Source organism: Ascaphus truei, chromosome 2, assembly GCF_040206685.1.
Source record: "Ascaphus truei isolate aAscTru1 chromosome 2, aAscTru1.hap1, whole genome shotgun sequence".
Taxonomy (NCBI): Eukaryota; Metazoa; Chordata; class Amphibia; order Anura; family Ascaphidae; genus Ascaphus; species Ascaphus truei.
Genome location: NC_134484.1, coordinates 374928565 through 374947034, shown reverse-complemented (window position 1 = coordinate 374947034; position 18470 = coordinate 374928565). Strand labels below are relative to the sequence as shown.

Genomic DNA, 18470 nt, shown 5'->3' with positions numbered 1-18470 from the left:
TAGAACCCATAGAAGAATAGAACCCATAGAAGATAGAACCCATAGTAGAATACACCCATAGTAGAATAACCCCATAGAAGATAAAACCTTTGAGATATTGGCACAAAACTGGCACCTGTTTTGCGCTATTCATGGAAACTATTATTTGTACTTACTGAGCACAATGGTGGCATTGGTTGTAATTTTACAATTGTCCATATTTATTAAATCGTGATAAGCCAAAAGACCCATTATGGTCCATTCAAGTTAAGTAAGGTGTCTTATGCCTTAGCACTGCTGAGTAATATGAGCCACTATGTTTTACCATATTGTGATATAATATTTTCTAAAAAATATTGCCATGGAGGTAAAAGCAAGATATCAGATCTACAGTATATTACATTTCCAAATGGAAAAAAAAAACACAATTCAGTATTAGCTTCTATGTCTATATTAAAAGCTTGTTACGCCCAAATTCCTATTGCAGAAATATACTAGAGCCCATTTATGTTTAAGGTGTTTGCTGTGGTTCACAGTTATATAACACGCTGATATCTGTTCTTGTCAGTGCAGATATAGCCCAACTTCAATTCACAGTGAGCGCTATTTTTCACGGTCCAGTTGGAGGAGTAGAACTCACAAATGCGTGAGTCAGAGGCCTGCAAAGCAACAGTTAATAGAGTGCAACCACCAGCCTCAAAAGACTGATAAAATATACTTTGCGATAACCGGACCAGATCCTCTCCCACTGCCTCCGACCTTTTCAAACTCTTTTCCTTTCCTTCACTGCTCTTCAAACTTCCTCTCACCATATATTTAAGACCCTGATGAAATGTCATAATTAAGCATTTTATAGCAGTGTAACGTGTCATCATGATCGACTGTTTATACACTTGGCCTGGCCATATAAAAAAAAATGTATGTCTGAGTATTCCTGTCTCTGTATGTTTCCTAACACATCAGTTAGATTGTTCATCTAGACAGGGAATCCCAATTATTTTATGCATTATGCTCTTCTCTGTATTGTTGTTCTATGTAATATGTCTCCTATGTTATCTCTGCAAGTCACAGCTCACAGAACATGGCGCTATTTACTGTACATAAAAATAGAACACAATACAATTCCTTACCTGTTTTCTGTGAGTTGGTGACATGAAAGGTCCATCCACAAAGCAGACAGAACATGAACACTTTCCAGTCCACCATGGTGTTAATATTACTGCAAAAGACACACAAAAAAAGGTATAAATGTTTTGACATAATACACGTGTTAAATAGCTGAGGAAACATTAGTTGACCTCTTCTGTGAAAGATGTATGCAATAACTGAAAACAGAAGGGTCTTTTTTATAATCCATTCATAAGCCTGGAGTCATCAAACTTAGATAAGCACCAAATGCAGTATTAACAGCAAAAAAACACACATTATTTTTATGGTGCAAGTTATCAACGTTGTACCGATAAAAAAGTATGCATTTTTGAGAAAAGTTAATGTGTTAAAATGACTGGACTCACGATATGAACAGAAATAAATGTACACATGTGAGTCATCAAACTGGTGATAAGCAATTTCTTCACTTAATACTGCACAATATAATCTGCTTCAGGGTGGTGTGAGCTGTGCGTACCAGCCTAAATATACCCAAAAAGAGGTCCTACTCTCTCTAATGCTTATTAAAATAGAGAGGTTTTAGCACTAACTGAGCAGATAAGAGAGAGACAGCTTAATGAAGACAATGATGTTATCAATAACCTAGAATTAAAATAATCAATTTATATGGATATAATTAATTAACATTTCTGGACATGTAAAACCTTTGTACAGTTGTATAAAAACCGTACTGTCATTAATATGTTCAACATACCTTCTATATATAAATAGCAGACATGTATCAAGTATATGTACTCATAGTATCAATTTCAAACTGAAAGATTTTAACAGACGTTATAGTATGAGAGCAAATATTTGAGATAAGAAAATATATACTCAAACATTTTTTTTTTATTATACAGATATATATGATCCTATGTGTGTCAAAACATATTGGAGCATTTTGACATGCGATCTTATATTAAGAGGACATATTTCTGAAACGCCAAATGTAGTTTTTCGTAAGGCAAAAAATATATTTAAAAAAATATCTTAGCTCCTAGTAAATTGAGAATTATTGTGAATCCAATTACCACCCCCCAAAATATGGGGAATTTCCAATGTACAGAAGTAGAAGCAGATGCCAGAACATGTGAACATGTGTTGACTGCAAATCATTTCAAGTGTTGCTCTAGTGGCAAAAGGTTTCCGGTCAAAGGTCATATAAAATCGTAGGGCACAAATCATTGTGTTCCTTATTACCTGCGGTTTGCAGACTCCATTATGTAGGCGTATTAAGCGTCCATTATACATTCGCTTTTTTGGCGCATAGGAGAGCTATTCTTAATGGAGTACAAACACAAATCATCATGCTAAAGTTACATCTGCCCTTATTATTATGTGTCTGGAGCATGTTCCTATTTTAGAGCCAGGGTTTGACATATTAAAAATATTGTGTCGTCAAGAGTCCTATTGGATTTTCAAATGTAATTCCCTAGCACCTTATGGGCTAAATGAACATTTGGATATTAGCACCATTGTGTAAGTTCAATTGGCATAATTTAGCTCTATTCCTTCATTTTTCTGAAAGCCTGGTCATATCTTCCCTCGATATTATAGGACCTTTTTCAAGTATATCCCACCTATTTCGCAATGCTATTGTATAACTGTATATTCCAACAATATTTCACTATTGATCGTTTTTTTTCTCCTTTTTTTGTTGTTGTTCTTGTTCTCTATATATAATTGTTACATACACTAATGACTCTATATTTGGTATATTTTCCAACAATGGAGATGTTCAAATAGGTAGATTTATTTCTGCACTTAAATCATATGCATACATTATGCTCATGTTTTCCTTATTATTAATCAATAATTAATTGTAGACTAAAAGTATTGTACAGCTTGGTTGTTGATTGTATTTATGTGCGATATGTTTTCTATTTGATCATGAGCATGGTTCCACATGACTTTATATTTGTATTTATTAAACTTGTGGGGCACATGTAATTAATATTATAGGCTAAAGCAGTAAAATTCAGGGCATTATTGAAAACCCTGCTCTCTGACTGGTTAAAATTCCGGGCATTATCCACAGTATTGCCCTGAATTTCAGCAGCTTGCAAAATGCAGTTTTCAATCTGTTTATTTCCAGCCAATCAGCTTTCAGAACAGCTGAGACAGAGCAGGGGATTGGTTTGAATTAAGTAAAAGCTCTGAGACATGGCAGGGGATTGGTCAAAACGTATCAGCCATGGTTTGACTCCTCCCCCTCCCGAGCTGACAGTTTTTCTGAGCAGATTCAGATGAATTGGGGGGGAGAGAGACTGCAAAGAAGTAAGTTTGTTGTGTATAGAGGTGCAGTGTTGTGTGTGTGTATGTGGGGGGGAGGGGGTGTAGAGGTGCTGTGTTGTGCTGTGTTGTGTATAGAGCTTGGGGGGTGAGTGCAAAGTTTAGTAAGTGGCTGCATTTTTTATTGTGGCTGCAGTGTGTGTGTGTGTGTGTGTGTGTGTGTGTGTTGTGCTGTTGTATGTGTAGCAGCAGTTTGTGTGAGTGTAGAGCTGGTGTGTGTGTGTGTGTGTGTGTGTGTGTGTGTGTGTGTGGTGTGGTGTGGTGTGGTGTGGTGTGGTGTGGGTGTGTGGGTGTGTGGGTGTGTGTGTGTGTGTGTGTGTGTGTGTGTGTGTGTGTGTGTGTGTGTGTGTGTGTGTGTGTGAGATATCTGCAGTGTAAGAGTATATAGAGGTGGTTTCATGTATTTACCATTTTATTTGAATAAAAAAATCTATTTAACTATACAAAAGTGTCTATTATTTATGAAATAAGCCTACATTTAGCCTATAATAGTAATAATCCCCTCAGAACAGGGCATTACTGGTCAATAATGCCCTGGCTGGGTTAAAGTCCCTTGGCTTCGCCTCGGGCCCTCAACTCTTCCAGCCAGGGCATTATTGGCCAGTAATGCCATGTTCTTCCGGGATTATTACTTAAATATTGGATCTACATTAATACAGATAATATTTGAAATACTTTTCTGGTACCATCATCATTATTATTTAGGATATCATTTGTTGTATATGTTTTCTATACTATTTATTGATGGATTAATTATTTTTAATTACATGAAATATTTCTCTCTCACCGTGTTTATTTTTATTTTCTACTGCGTGTTTCAATTCAATTGATTACTATGGATCTTTGTAAAAATCTAAAACAGTCAAAGGATGGAAGGTCAAGAAGTGATTGGAGGGTCGAGGCGCGTATAAGATTAACCAAGGTTAACACATCTTTAACTTTTATTAAGGACTTTCTGGTTTTATTAAAACCAGGCGATAAACTGATATACTTAATTTTACTTGAATCCCATAGGTTAGATGAGAAAGCTAACATTGGATTATGATATATTGTTGATGGCCTGGGTTTCTTCTATTTTTTGTAACTTGTTTTTTATTTAGATTTTTTGAAAGACAAAGGGAAGGGATACAGAAATAGAGACGGGGGGGGATAGGTATCACCAATTTAACAACGGTATCAATAAAGAAACAAAAATCTAAAAGTACAAAGAAACAGAAATACAACGGCGCCGTACAGTCCCAGCTCCAATATCACACTAGTTTACCAGCTCTGAAAGAGGAAATATATAGCTCTCCATCCACTCTGAATAAACGTTCACCTGTTCCCCCTAGAATTCAACGCAAAGCAAGGAAAAAGCAGGCACTGTTTCTCAAGGAAAAAGCAAAAAATTGAGTAAAGTCAAGGAGAGCGTTTGCCCTTAAAAAAATATATTTAATGGAACCAGCAAAAAGATACAGCTTACGGGGTACAAAGACCCCCACCAACGCGTTTCGGGCGTGAGCTCTTTATCAATATATATATATTTTTTGTGTGTTATTGATGCTTAACATTTTGATTATGTATTTTTCAACCTTAATCAAATGTAGTATTCTTTAGTTTAAAGGGGATTTTTTCAATTGATAATGACCAATTAATTATTTATTAATTATTATTATAATGATATATATATTTTTCATACTATATTGTCATTTATATTAATGAATTACTGTATATTAATGAATTAATTCAGTTCTCATTTCCTTACCATACAGCTTATTATACAGTTTCTTCCTTTCAAGTGGACATTCATGTTTCTATTACCATTAAATAAGTTTATGTATATGTTTATAAACATTGCTACTAGATTACCCGCTTGATAGATAATTTTTTTCTTTTATTAGAGATTTTCATATGTTTATGATGTTTCTTTTTAATTTGATATTTGTTTTCCTGTGATTCTCTAGTTCTGAAAACGATATCTAGTGTTCATATGTCTTTTCCTATGTGAATATTGCGTTTTTAAGATTTGAGTGTTTTTTGTCAAAGTTGTGTTAGTTTGTACAAAACGTGCTGACGTCATTTCGTATGCGTTACTCCTGAGGAGTTCCAGGAAGTGAACTGCGATTGGACGACAGCACGTTTTAAGGGTATTTAAGCAGACTGGTGAGTACCTTAGTTAGTCACCTTGATAAAGAGCTCACGCTCGAAACGCGTTGGTGGGGGTCTTTGTACCCTGTAATGTAGCTGTATCTTTTTGCTGGTTCCATTAAATATATTTTTTTAAGTGCAAACGCTCTCCTTGACTTTACTCAATTTTTTCTTTTTCCTTGAGAAACAGTGCCTGCTTTTTCCTTGCTTTGCGTCTATCTCTATCAGAAAAAACAGATTCACACCCCCCATTGGAAAAGAAGAATATTTGATATCTACAAAGACAACATCCACTCCAAATGTGAGTTATTTTATCACTAGCAAACACTCCATTCTGATGCTTTATGTTGGGACACTTTTATTTATTGTGTGGCCCCTTACTGCAGTGCTTGTAGGGGTCCTAGCCCACTAGTCAGATTACAATGGAGAAGTGATTCACGTTGGATTGTTTACCACTTATCGATTACCGAGGCGTTTCATCTCAGGAATATCATATGAAATATTGAATGTTATAGTTTCTGAAAATACATTTTGAGGTTTCTTTTAGACACCACACATCTTTTCCAATTCCCCTAGAATTCAAGGGTTCCCAGACCTTTTGGAGTTTTATTGAACTATGTCTAACATAAGCAGTTAATCTTTCCATAGATTGAACCTCATTTATTCTCAAAATAACCTCTCTCCTGGAGGGGGACGGGGGCAGAGGCTTTTTCCAGGCCCCGGCTACTGCGCATCTAGCCGCGGTCAGAATATGTGACAATAATCTAGCTTTATTTTCATATAGATTATCTAGGGGCTTACCCAAAACCGTTGTAATCGGGCTAGGGATCCTTATCCCGAAGGTCTCTCATGGTAGGTTCTGCACTACTCACCAGAACCTGTGTTCTTTGGGGCAAAACACCAAATGCACCTCAACCCCGTTATAGTGCGATCCGCTAAAACGCGAATCTGCTTATAACGCGGTCTGAGCGTGACTCCTGAGATGACACGGCCCTGTTCTTTGCTTCTGTGAGAATGCCAGGTAACTTAAGAGACAAGGCAATGACTTCACCGAGCCTTGGCAAATAGATTCCCATTTTGGTTCAGAGAAAGTCAAGCCCAACTATATCTAAATCTTTACATGTGAATATATTTTTAAAATAATTACCTTATTGCTTCAATTTTTTTGCTTTATTTGCTTTTAAAATTAATAAACACTTAATAAAATATTTTAACCCTAAGCATTTTCTTTTTTCCTGGATGATGTTAACAAAATGTCCAAACGAACGTTCTGGGGAGTTTAAAATGGAAAACTGACAGAACCAGCTACTGATTGGCTCACTGGCAAGAAGCTGTCCAGCAGCCATCTTGGAAAAGAACCCAAGTCCTCTTCTTAAAAGATAAAAATGCTCTAAACCAACACGGCTACCCGCCATTCTTTGCTTACTATAATTTTCTGGTTCAGGATCCCTAACATGGTTTTGATTGCTACTTTTATTTCTGTCTGAGAACCTACTAAGTAATTTAGCAGAGAAAAAAACATTCTGCGAGTTTCTGATGTCAACCCCCACTGATTGTCTGCAAATCTCACTAATTTGGAGTCAGTCTCACAGATTTCAATGGAGTTTCCTTGATAAAACCTGTACTTTCCATTAAAATGCAATTTTTAGTGGCCTATATTGTGGTGCAACGCCAATCTTGCCGGCTCCTCTGCCATATTTCACCCCGAGAAAATAAGGAAACAAAATTAAAATCCACCATGGTGGCTGCAACAGATTATGTGAATGATCTGCCCCCAAATGTATTTGGTGAGAAGACCTGGTTGGCAGGGGAGAGCTCAGCTGAAGTGGAGGGGTGTGAACATGTTAGCAGGTCCCACTTGGAGGAGGGGGTTAAGGTGAAAAACTGTAAAATACCGTTGGTGACATACAATATATGATCCAAAAAAGTTAAAATGGCTTAGTTCATCCCTCCAAAACTGAATATAAAAAGTATAAAAAAAAGTACAGTTTACTATAAAAGTTTGTTTTTAAAGAAAAAAAACAGCACAAATGCAATTACTAAACAGTCTACTTAATAGCTAGTCGTGACCCGTACATGTTAATCTGTAAAGCATTAATGGGCATTGTTGGCGATGCATGGAAAGGTGAAGACGGGAGACTTATTTTGGGGAAAAGAACATAATCTTTTATTCAGCCAAGTTTCACCAACATAAAATACAGGCTATTCCTAGCCAAAGTTCCACTTCTGCAGAGTATGAAAGTCCCTGTATGTCCATAGATGTCTATATAGATATCTGGTGTCCCTATGAAGCAATGACACGCACATGTGTTGTACACGGAGTCCACGGAGAGAGACAAACACTTTCCTGTCCTGCCTTTTAAACCCTTGCTACCATCATCTGGGCTTGTTATTAGTCCTGTTTATCTTCAGGCAGGGATTAACCATTAAGTTGTTAACAGGCTTGCCCATGTTACACTCCTCCTTCTATTTGTGGGTAGCTAGGACTACTCACTGTCAAAGCCTGCCCCTCCACTCCCGCTCAAGACAAACTGTAGCTCAAAAGAGTGCGAGTGGAGGTACAGATGCTACCTAGTTAACCTTTGGTTGAAGTCTTCCATTGTGTTAAAGCATTTTTTATTTTATTTTTTGTACTTCCAGTGCATTAAAACCTGACACTTCTCTTCAGTCTTTTCTGTGTCTTCCACCCTTTCTAACTTCCGATGGGATACATGGATCTGATTCTCCCTAGGGCATGGTCTATTCCTAAGATCATCTTCACTTCTAGCAATAACTTTCTCCTTTGGGGGAACTATTTGGTACTGAGGACATGAAGCACAAACAGTTCTCGGACACGATGTGTAGAATATCGGTAACAAAGTCAGCCTCCTTGAGCACGTCAACCTTGGTTCTTCTGCTTAGCATTCTGTGGAAAGCAGACTGTAGCAGCGTATTGGCGTTGCGGATTAAAGGAATGCACAGCTTGCTTGGTCATGATATAGGACCTATATCTCGACTGAATCACACCAGCAGATTTCTTCATGTTACCGTGGCACCTATACTTTCTAACATTTGAGTGGAGTATAATCACACATTGCTTCAAATTTCCATACTTCTTTCTTTATCGCTGCATTCTCCAAACTGCTTGACTCCAGCGATAAAGCTTATGAGCTTTCATCCCTCTATAGACAGCTTGTATGACGACAGTTGCGGAGCATTTACACACACAGTTTTCTCGCTGTTTCATCTTTGTACACAATATCTGTAGTATTTCTGAAGGGTAAGAACGCTTTCGCTCTTTCTCTCAGAGTCTGCTCTGCTCAAGTTCCAATTGAAGACATAGGGATTTGTTCTCTTTATGCTTCAATGCAGTCTCTGACTTTTCCAGTACTAACAGCTGCTCTGACTTTTCTTGTTCCATTTGTTTCTTCACTTTTTGTACTTCATGACATTTCTCATTTCTTTCACTAACCTGGTTAGTCAAATCAAAAACCTCCTCTTTTAAATTTCTGTTCTCTTTTTTTTCATGTCTCTAAAACACTCGGAATTTTTCCATAAGCATCCTTCAATTTTCACCCCTCTGTGCTGAGACCATCGATCTCCTTCTGTGAGACATCTAGCTCTGCCTTGGACCTGCTGACCTATTTCAGAGAGACTTCCAGCTTTGCGCTAAGACTATTAGCCTTCTTCTGAGACACTCCAATCTCGGTCTGTGCCTCCTCATACTTCTGTTTCAGGTTAGCAATCATATTGTCGGAGTGACTTTGCTTCTCCTCCATGGAGGTAACAGTAGCGTTGCCATCTCAAGATCAGTCCTGACGTCCTCCAACTCATAACGCAAGCAATGCTCTGTTATCTGGAAAGTGGCACTATCAAGGTAAGCTGCGAACTGAGACCTTGGTAACTCGACCTTTGCTTCTTGCTCATTATCCCATCGTTCACGGAAGAGAGCACAGTCATGTCTGGAAGGTTGCAGTGCATTTTCAGTGTGGGCCAAGGGGCCATCACTTATTTGTTCTTGGTCTGCTTCCCTGGTAGGGCTCGTTGAAGGATTCTCACTGTTAGTACCGGATAGACCCCTCTTCCGGTTTTACGTCTTCTGCCTTGAGCCCTTTGGAAATGTCGCAATTCCCGGGATGAATCCGCTCCCTTCTGACACGCAGGGTCATCCGTGAATGTTTCTGCAACTTCCACAGTAAACTGTGAACCTCTTTTCTTTCTCCTCCGCTTTACTTTGGCAGGCTTCGATACATCAGTAGTACTAAGCTCCCCCTCATTGCCTGCACTTTTACTCTGCCCTCCGTGCTTTGCTTGCGGTTGGAGTAGCTGGCAATAATATTCTTCACAATGCTGGTGCTGCTCTTGCCGCCATTGTTCATGTTCAAGGACATAGTGAGGCGCCTCTTCTGGGTGACCAGACACATTACAGTCCAAACAAATGGCATTTTGCTGTTGTGTCTCGCTGTTGTACAGTCTAGACTTCAGCAAACCACCAACTGAAAACTTTCCCATCTTTATTCTGCTGCATTCTTCATGTGGACCACGGGAGGCACAATGGCATCAATACTTTTCCTATATATGCTTTCGTAGGTTAGCCTCTGTAGCCGTCTAAGGCTTCGTCACCGGTGGCCGCGGCTGCGAGCGCGATGGCGAGTGCACCGCACACAAGATACAGCCCTCTGTGTGGCAGGCCCCAGTCGGCGTGTGCGCACACGCACAAGGCGTGATGCACAACCGCCTTGGCCAAAAGACAAGATTTTTTTCTTTTGGCACGGCGGAGGAGCATTGACCATGTCCCGGCGGCGGTTCAGCCAATGAAGGCGGTTCAGCCAATGAGGGCGAACCAGCCGCGTGACGTCATGGCCGCGCCGCTTCCACGCCTCCCTATCGCGAGTTACCTGGAGTCCATCAGGTCGCACTAATGCAGGTAACGAGCACCACCAGGTACCCCGGCGTGCACACTGGGGCCTTAGCCTTATTCCTGCTACGCAAGCAGTTGTAGAAGTTGTTGCAAAACAAATTTTCCCTAATGGCCTCTGGGGCCCCTTCTGAAATCCAAGGGCCACCTCTAGCATCTACTTACCCACAACTTTAACATTTTAGCAAACATTTTTGCAAATAGACTACAGAAATAAGTTAAGAAATGTAATGTCAAAGAACAGACAGGATTATCACCTAATAGGCTGTGACAAGTATTTGGTCAGACATTGTAGCGACTCATCAATGCTAAATCAAATATATTAGTTCATTTAATGTAGATACCAAAAAGGTCTTTGATAGGATTAACTATCCAAATATTGTTAGAATTCAACATTTCGGACAGTCTCATCATTTCTCAAATCAATCTATAAACAATCCGACTGCCACAGTTACAGTGAATACGCATCTCCCTTTTCATTTGAAAAAAAAACAGAGGTAAATGCCCCTTTCGATTCTTGATCAAGCATGAAAAATAACATAACTAAAATAATTAATTAACTAAACGATAATTTAAAAAAAAAGAAGCTGGCACAGCCATATTTATTTTTCAAACAAACAATTAACTTGCAAAACACCTTAATTAGAAATCTTCATGTATTGCAGATGGAAAAAATAAAAAGACAATGTAATGTTCTGGTATTCTCAATAATACTGTATGGTAATTTATATGTCTATAAAAAGCTTACGTGACACCATACCTGTAAGTCAACAAAAAACATAACTTTCCACATCAACAATATTAAACATACAAAGTTATAATGCAACAAAACTTCTCCACAAGTTCCAAACCAAATAATTACTTACATGATACAGTACGTAGGCAGCACTAAAAACAAATGTTACCCTTCCATACATCACATTTTTATAAAGATACATTTATCAAAAGTACTATGTTTGGATTTATGTCTAAATAAACCTTTAGAAATTGTATATTGTACATGTAGTCATCTGTAATTCATCTCTCTAGCACGTTTCCTGAACTGGTTGATTTACATTTAACATTTCCTGCTTGTAAACATGATGTTATGTTTTACATTACTATTGGTAATTAGTGACACAGCAGGTTAAAATATCCATAAGATGGGTCTACAGATGTAGCGCATATTATATTGTTCCTGCAGATACTAGAAAAGGAGAAAAAAGCGGAGCACTGCCAAAAAATGAAGAAAAAAGGGCTGGGGCAAAAATAAAGATTATTTATTGGGCATAATGGCCAAAAAGACAAACACACATGGTTAAAAACTCTTATTCATATCATTACGGGACATTCTATGCCTTATTTTTTATGCCGGTTTATGTGATTCTTTTAGTATACAGCACTTGCCATATTTGCAGCTTCCACGTGGGGACCTTCCCCGTTTTTCTACCTGCAGATACTATACACTACACAGAGTATATATAGCTTCGGAGAGCACGCACCCGAAGACAAACTTGTGTTTCTTCAGGGAAGAAAGTACTATCCTATTTATTGCAAGTTATTTATCCTGACTGTTTGGTGTATACATAAAAGCAAAACATTTTCCCCCAGTGGAGGAATTCATTCAAAAAAAGTAGTGCCAGATTTAGAAAATACTACATTTATCAAATATTGAGGCAAGGCTCTTTGGACTGTATTTTAGAAATATTTATACAATCTTTGTCATGACCAGCACACCTGTGATCATGTGACTTGCATATGTGATAAGGGTTCATACACACAGCTATCTCTCACTGACCCACTTATCTCCACTGCAAGGTCACTTAAATAAGTAATATCCCCCCTCAACCTGTCACAAATATAACATTAAATCGCTGCTACCATCAAGGATAAAGAAAAGTCTTATCGCTAGGGATCCTTGGTAGCAGCTTACTAAGAAAAATATGTAATTAGCACACAAAAATCTATTGTAGCAAAATGTGTCCGAAAATACAGTTACTCTCTTTTAAGCGTGTGAAGTTCAATTAGAGTCCAAAGCAGTACATAATACACGTCATCACATATTTAAGTTTTTTAGAGGGTCGAGAGTTAGAGATATGAGAAATATGAGAATTCACAGGTCTTTTTGTCATAGGCCACTCCCTCTGTTTAATTCTAAATTCATAATCCCAAATGCATGGTTTTTATCCTAAAACTCCGTAGATTTAGACAAGGATAAGCCAACCTTCCGGGTGTGTCCTTAATCCACCGCCCCTCATCACTCTCTAATTTCATTTTTGTGACTCGGGGAGAGAAAACTGTTTTCCTTTGAATAATGATGCGCGAGTACATAAACATTCTCATTACTTTATCCCTGTAGCTCCTAGAATATTGTGACCCACCTCGTCGCATTCAGGGGAGTTTGAATATCTGACCTTTGCACCCTCACAATCATGGATTATTTAGCATAATTTAATTAATCAGATCGCAACTGTTACACAGATATATTTGTCATTCTTAATCATTTCAGACCCACGATATTTTATATTTGGTAAACTTACTTAGTGAACTGCAATGTCTCCCTGGCCACAACCTCTGGCATTCTCAGACCCTTTTAGGCATGTCTTTTAAGGTACATCCAAAGGGCTTTTGCTTATGTCCACTGTCAAAAAGTGTTGTGAATCTAGATTTTAATCACCCCACAATCCCAGAGCAGGTTGCTCTCAGATATCTCCACTCATGACCCCAATAAAAACAATAAATGTTTTTTTAAGGAGAGAGGGAGAGCATTCCAAAGCATCTGGCAACCTTGGCTATCACATACAGGTACACCTGGAATGAATCCCCTTCTCAATTCTGCCACGTTTTGGCTCTTGTACGCATTCTCCCCTGGATACCGGCTGTGGAATCAAAACTGCTTGATCAGCCAAATCGGCTTATATAATGTATTGTAGAATAAGTCCTTAAATAGCATTACAGCATATCACAGATTTTACAAATGATTCAGAGAAACTGCATTGTATGCAACTACGTTTTACATTGTGGATTCATAACAATTTATCCGAAGGACACAGGATGTATTTTTTGGAGGACAGTTAATCTCGCACAACGTCTTCTCAAAACCCAGATGCTCACGTTGACTTTTGCATGCGCTGTGTGTTGGGATTTGTATGAAAGACAAAAGAAACGTTTTATTGCATAGAATAATTAATGTGTTGTATGTTGGTTTTCATCGCTGTAGAAAGTGCACTTTTACAGATGTTGCAATTGAAAGCAGATGAGAACACATAGAACGGCAATTGGCTGAACACAGCAGAGTCGTAATGGATACCAGAGCATTTAAAACTGAACATTATTGTACAAAAAAAGCCTTCAAGATTTACAAATTGTTTAATGCCTGTGTTTGCGACTATTTTATTATATGTAGTTTACTATGATGGTATATGGATTCTCTTACTGGTCTATCAAAATGTATCACAGTTGGTAATACATGTACAGTTCTCCATCTCTCTCTCGCTATATATATATATATATCTATAGATATATATATATATAGAATATATATATACATATATAATCTATATATATATATATATATATATATATATATATAATCTATAGATATATATAGATATATATATATATATATATATATATATATATCGATATATATATATATATATATATATATATATATATCTATATCTATATATATATATATATATATAGATATATATATATATATATATATCTATATATATATATATATACAGGGCTCGACAAATTGGAAAAAGGCACTCGTCTGAAAAAAAAAGGCACTCACCCCCCGCCCCAAAAAAATTGTCTTATTGTAACCCCCCTCCTTCTCTCACCCCCTTCACTTTACTCGCTGGCGAGCGTCCCATTGTCATGGCAACGCGGCGTCATTTCACGCCGCACAGCAGCAGCCCACGGCCGGTAACACTTGACAGCGGGCAAAATGGACTCGCCCCAGGCCCACTCTTCAAAAATCAGGCTTTTCTGCACCCTTCTTCCCTACCTCCCCAAGCATCAGACCTCTTTGTTCCCTGTCTCCTCGCGCTCCCCAGAAACATGAGGCCTCTCCAATCCCTTTCTCAGCCCCACACCCCTCCCCCCATAGCATCAGGCTTCTGTGATCCCTTTGTTCTCCATGCCTCCCCAAGAAACTGCTGCCCCTTTTTCCCTCCACCCCCTGCTCCCACAAGTATCATTCCTCACTTATTCCTTTCTCTACCCACCCTTCACATCCAACAAGTATCAAGTCTCTCAATACACCCGCCACCCACACTGCTTTCCCATTCTTGGCTGTGATGTAAGCTTTGGAGGAATTAACAGTTTTCAGTGCTCGTCGGAGTAAAAATGCATGGTAAAGCATGGTGGAGGGGGGGGAGAATTAAGGCTGCGTGTCACCTTAACTTCGAAAAGTACATGCATACTTTTGAAGGGTTTGATTACAAAACTTAACTACACTTTAACTAAGTTTTTTCAATAAATAAATAAATAAATAAAAAATAGATAGATAGATAGATAGATAGATAGATAGATAGACAGACCATACGATACCGGTTGCAACACGACATCAAGGGATAGCACGCAGGGAAGTAGATCATAATTTTTTTATTTTTGATAAAAGACACAAAAAACTATGTTTCGATTCCCCAATGGACCTTCCTCATGGTGGTGTAAAAATACAGTGTTCGCCAAATCCGGTCGCCCGCACCCCCCGGGCGACTGGATTTGGCCCTGTGGTGACCTCCTCATGGCTGCCCAAGCAGCGCACGCAATTTTCCCTGCTCTCGCTATATGAGCCCATTATATGCCTCCTTCTCCAACTGCAAAGGCCGCGCGGCGTCAGATGCCGCGTTGCCATGGTAACAGGACGCTCATGACGTCATGACGTGACGCAGCATCAAGGAGCTGAGGAGCACGAGACACCATTGGAGCCTGGCACTGGCCCGCCCGCACCTCCGCCCAGCTGCCCGACCTCCCACCCGGCTGCCCGAACTCCCGCCCCGGCTGCCCGAACCCCCGCCCGGCTGCTCGACCTCCCACACCTCCCGCCCGGCTGTCCGACCACCCGCCCGGCTGCCAAAGCTACCGCACCTTCCCGCCCGGCTGCCCAACCTCTCGCTAGGCTGCAGGACCTCCCGCACCTCCCACCCGGCTGCCTGACCCCTGTCTGGCTGCCTGACACCCCGCCTGGCTGCCCAACCCCCAGCCTAGCTTCCCAGCTCGCCGCATTTTGAGGACAAGCAAGCCCTTAATGAACTGCTGCACAGGTGAGCCCCCTCCCTTCCAATGAATACCCACACACCCAGTGAGTGTGTCTGTGAGTGTGTCTGTGAGTGTGTCTGTGAGTGTGTGTCTGTGAGTGTGTCTCTGTGAGTGTGTGTGTCTGTGAGTGTGTGTGTCTGAGTGTGTGTGTGTGTGTGTCTGAGTGTGTGTGTGTGTGTGTGTGTGTGTGTGTGTGTGTGTGTGTGTGTGTGTGTGTGTGTGTGTGTGTGTGTGTGTTGAGTGTGTGTGTGTGTTGAGTGTGTGTGTGTGTGTGTGTGTGTGTGTGTGTGTGTGTGTGTGTGTGTGTGTGTGTGTGTGTGTGTGTGTGTGTGTGTGTGTGTGTGTGTGTCTGAGTGTGTGTGTGTCTGAGTGTGTGTGTGTCTGAGTGTGTGTGTGTGTGTGTGTGTGTGTGTGTGTGTGTGTGTGTGTGTGTGTGTGTGTGTGTGTGTGTGTGTGTGTGTGTGTGTGTGTGTCTCTGTCTGTGAGTGTGTGTGTGTGTGTCTGTCTGTGAATGTGAGTTTGTGTGTGCCTGTGTGAGTGTCTGTGTGTGTCTGTCTGAGTGTGTGTGTGTATGTGTGTGGGCCTGTGAGTGTGTGTGTGTGTGTGTGTGCCTGTGACTGTCTGCGAGTGTGTGTGTCTGTCTGGCTGTGTGTCTTGTCTGTGTGTGTGTCTTGTCTGTGTGTGTGTCTTGTCTATGTGTGTGTCTTGTTTGTGTGTGTCTTGTGTGTGTGTGTCTGTGAGTGTGTGTGTTTGTCACCCTCTCTCTGTCACCCTCTCTCTGTCACCCTCTCTCTGTCACCCTCTCCCTGTCTCTGTCACCCTCTCCCTATCTCTGTCACCCTCTGTCGCACCCACACTCTCTCTCTCGCACCCACCCTTTCTCTCTCTCTCTGCCGCACCCACTCTCTCTTTCTCTCTCTCTCTCTCTCTCTCTCTCTCTCTCTCTCTCTCTTTCTCTCTCGCACCCACACACTCTGACACTCTGGATCTGAATATCTTATTTACCCTGTATATCTTAACTGCCCCATACCTACACCAAAATAACCTATACTGCTTACTTCCAGATCTAACTCTCGAGCTTCACACGGGAGACATCGGAATACCTCTTAACCCAGAAGACAGGTAGGGAACACATCCCCTCCAATGTTTAACATTGTGGGAATGAGGTTAGCTGGACATTGAGGGACTGCGGATCAGGTAAGATCCCAGGCGGGATTGCTGCTTTAGATATTGTGAAGCGGGGGCGTCCAGGCACTGGTTAAGGGGTTCAGGAAACTAGTCATTCACATCTGGCTTTTTTTTCTGGATCCAACATTTACACACACACACAAACACACACGTAATTATGTAACAAGGACTAATTGTAGTAAAGTAGAAATGTAATACAATTGTATTGTATTGTAAGTCTTTATTTATATAGCGCCATTAATGTACATAGCGCTTCACAGCAGTAATACATGTGGTAATCTAATAAATAACAGATAATATAAATAACAGATCATGGGAATAAGTGCTTTAGACATAAACATAACATTAAGGAAGAGGAGTCCCTGCCCCGAGGAGCTTACAATCTAATTGGTACGTAGGGAGAACGTACAGAAACAGTAGAAGGGAGTTCTGGTTAGTGCATCTGCAGGGGGCCAAGCGTTATGTATCATGTGTTCAGAATGTTCACAGTGCAATTCGTATGCTTCTTTAAGCAAGTGTGTCTTAAGGTGGGTCTTAAAGGTGGATAGAGAGGGTGCTAGTCGGGTACTGAGGGGAAGGGCATTCCAGAGGTGTGGGGCAGTCAGTGAAAAAGTGAAAAAGGTTTAAGGCGGGAGAGGGCTTTAGATAAAAAGGGGGTAGAAAGAAGACATCCTTGAGCAGAACGCAAGAGTCGGGATGGTGCATAGCGAGAACTTAGGGATGAGATGTAAGGAGGGGCAGAAGAGTGTAAAGCTTTAAAAGTGAGGAGAAGAATGGAGTGTGAGATGCGGGATTTGATTGGAAGCCAGGAGAGGGATTTCAGGAGGGGAGATGCTGAGACAGATCTAGGAAAGAGTAGAGTGATTCTGGCAGCAGCATTTAGGATAGATTGTAGGGGAGACAGGTGAGAGGCAGGAAGGCCGGACAGCAGGAGGTTACAGTAATCAAGACGGGAGAGAATGAGGGCCTGAGTCAGAGTTTTAGCAGTCGAGCAACAGAGGAAAGGGCGTATCTTTGTGATATTGCAGAGGAAAAAGCGACAAGTTTTAGAAATGTTTTGAATGTGAGGGGCGAATGTGAGAGAGGAGTCGAGTGTGACCCCTAGGCAGCGTGCTTGGGCTACTGGGTGTATGATCATAGTTCCAACAGTAATGTGGAAGGAGGTAGTAGGGCCAGGTTTGGGAGGAAGTATGAGGAGCTCTGTTTTAGCCATGTTGAGTTTAAGGCGACGGAGGGCCATCCAGGATGATATAGCAGAGAGACATTCAGAAACTTTGGTCTGTATAGCAGGTGTAAGGTCGGGTGTTGAAAAGTATATTTGTGTGTCGTCAGCATAGAGGTGATATTTAAACCCAAAAGATGTTATTAGGTCACCTAGAGAGAGTGTGTACAGAGAAAAGAGAAGAGGTCCCAGGACAGAGCCCTGGGGTACCCCCACAGAGAGATAAAGAGAGGAGGAGGAGGTGTTAGCAGAAGAGACACTGAAAGTACGATGGGAGAGGTAGGATGAGATCCAGGATAGAGCTTTGTTCCGAATAGCAAGAGTATGGAGAATGTGAAGGAGAAGAGGGTGATCCACAGT

At 40.5% G+C, this 18470-nt stretch overlaps 1 protein-coding gene across 1 annotated transcript in view; it reads right to left on the bottom strand.

Annotated features, from left to right (window-relative positions):
* LOC142487559 (collagen alpha-4(VI) chain-like) overlaps window positions 1-18470 on the bottom strand; it is a 170022-nt gene that overhangs the window by 120514 nt on the left and 31038 nt on the right. The window contains exon 4 of the mRNA XM_075587082.1: window positions 1110-1198. Coding sequence (XP_075443197.1) covers window positions 1110-1185 — 76 coding nt within the window. The 5' untranslated portion in view covers window positions 1186-1198. The remainder of the gene's footprint in view (window positions 1-1109; window positions 1199-18470) is intronic.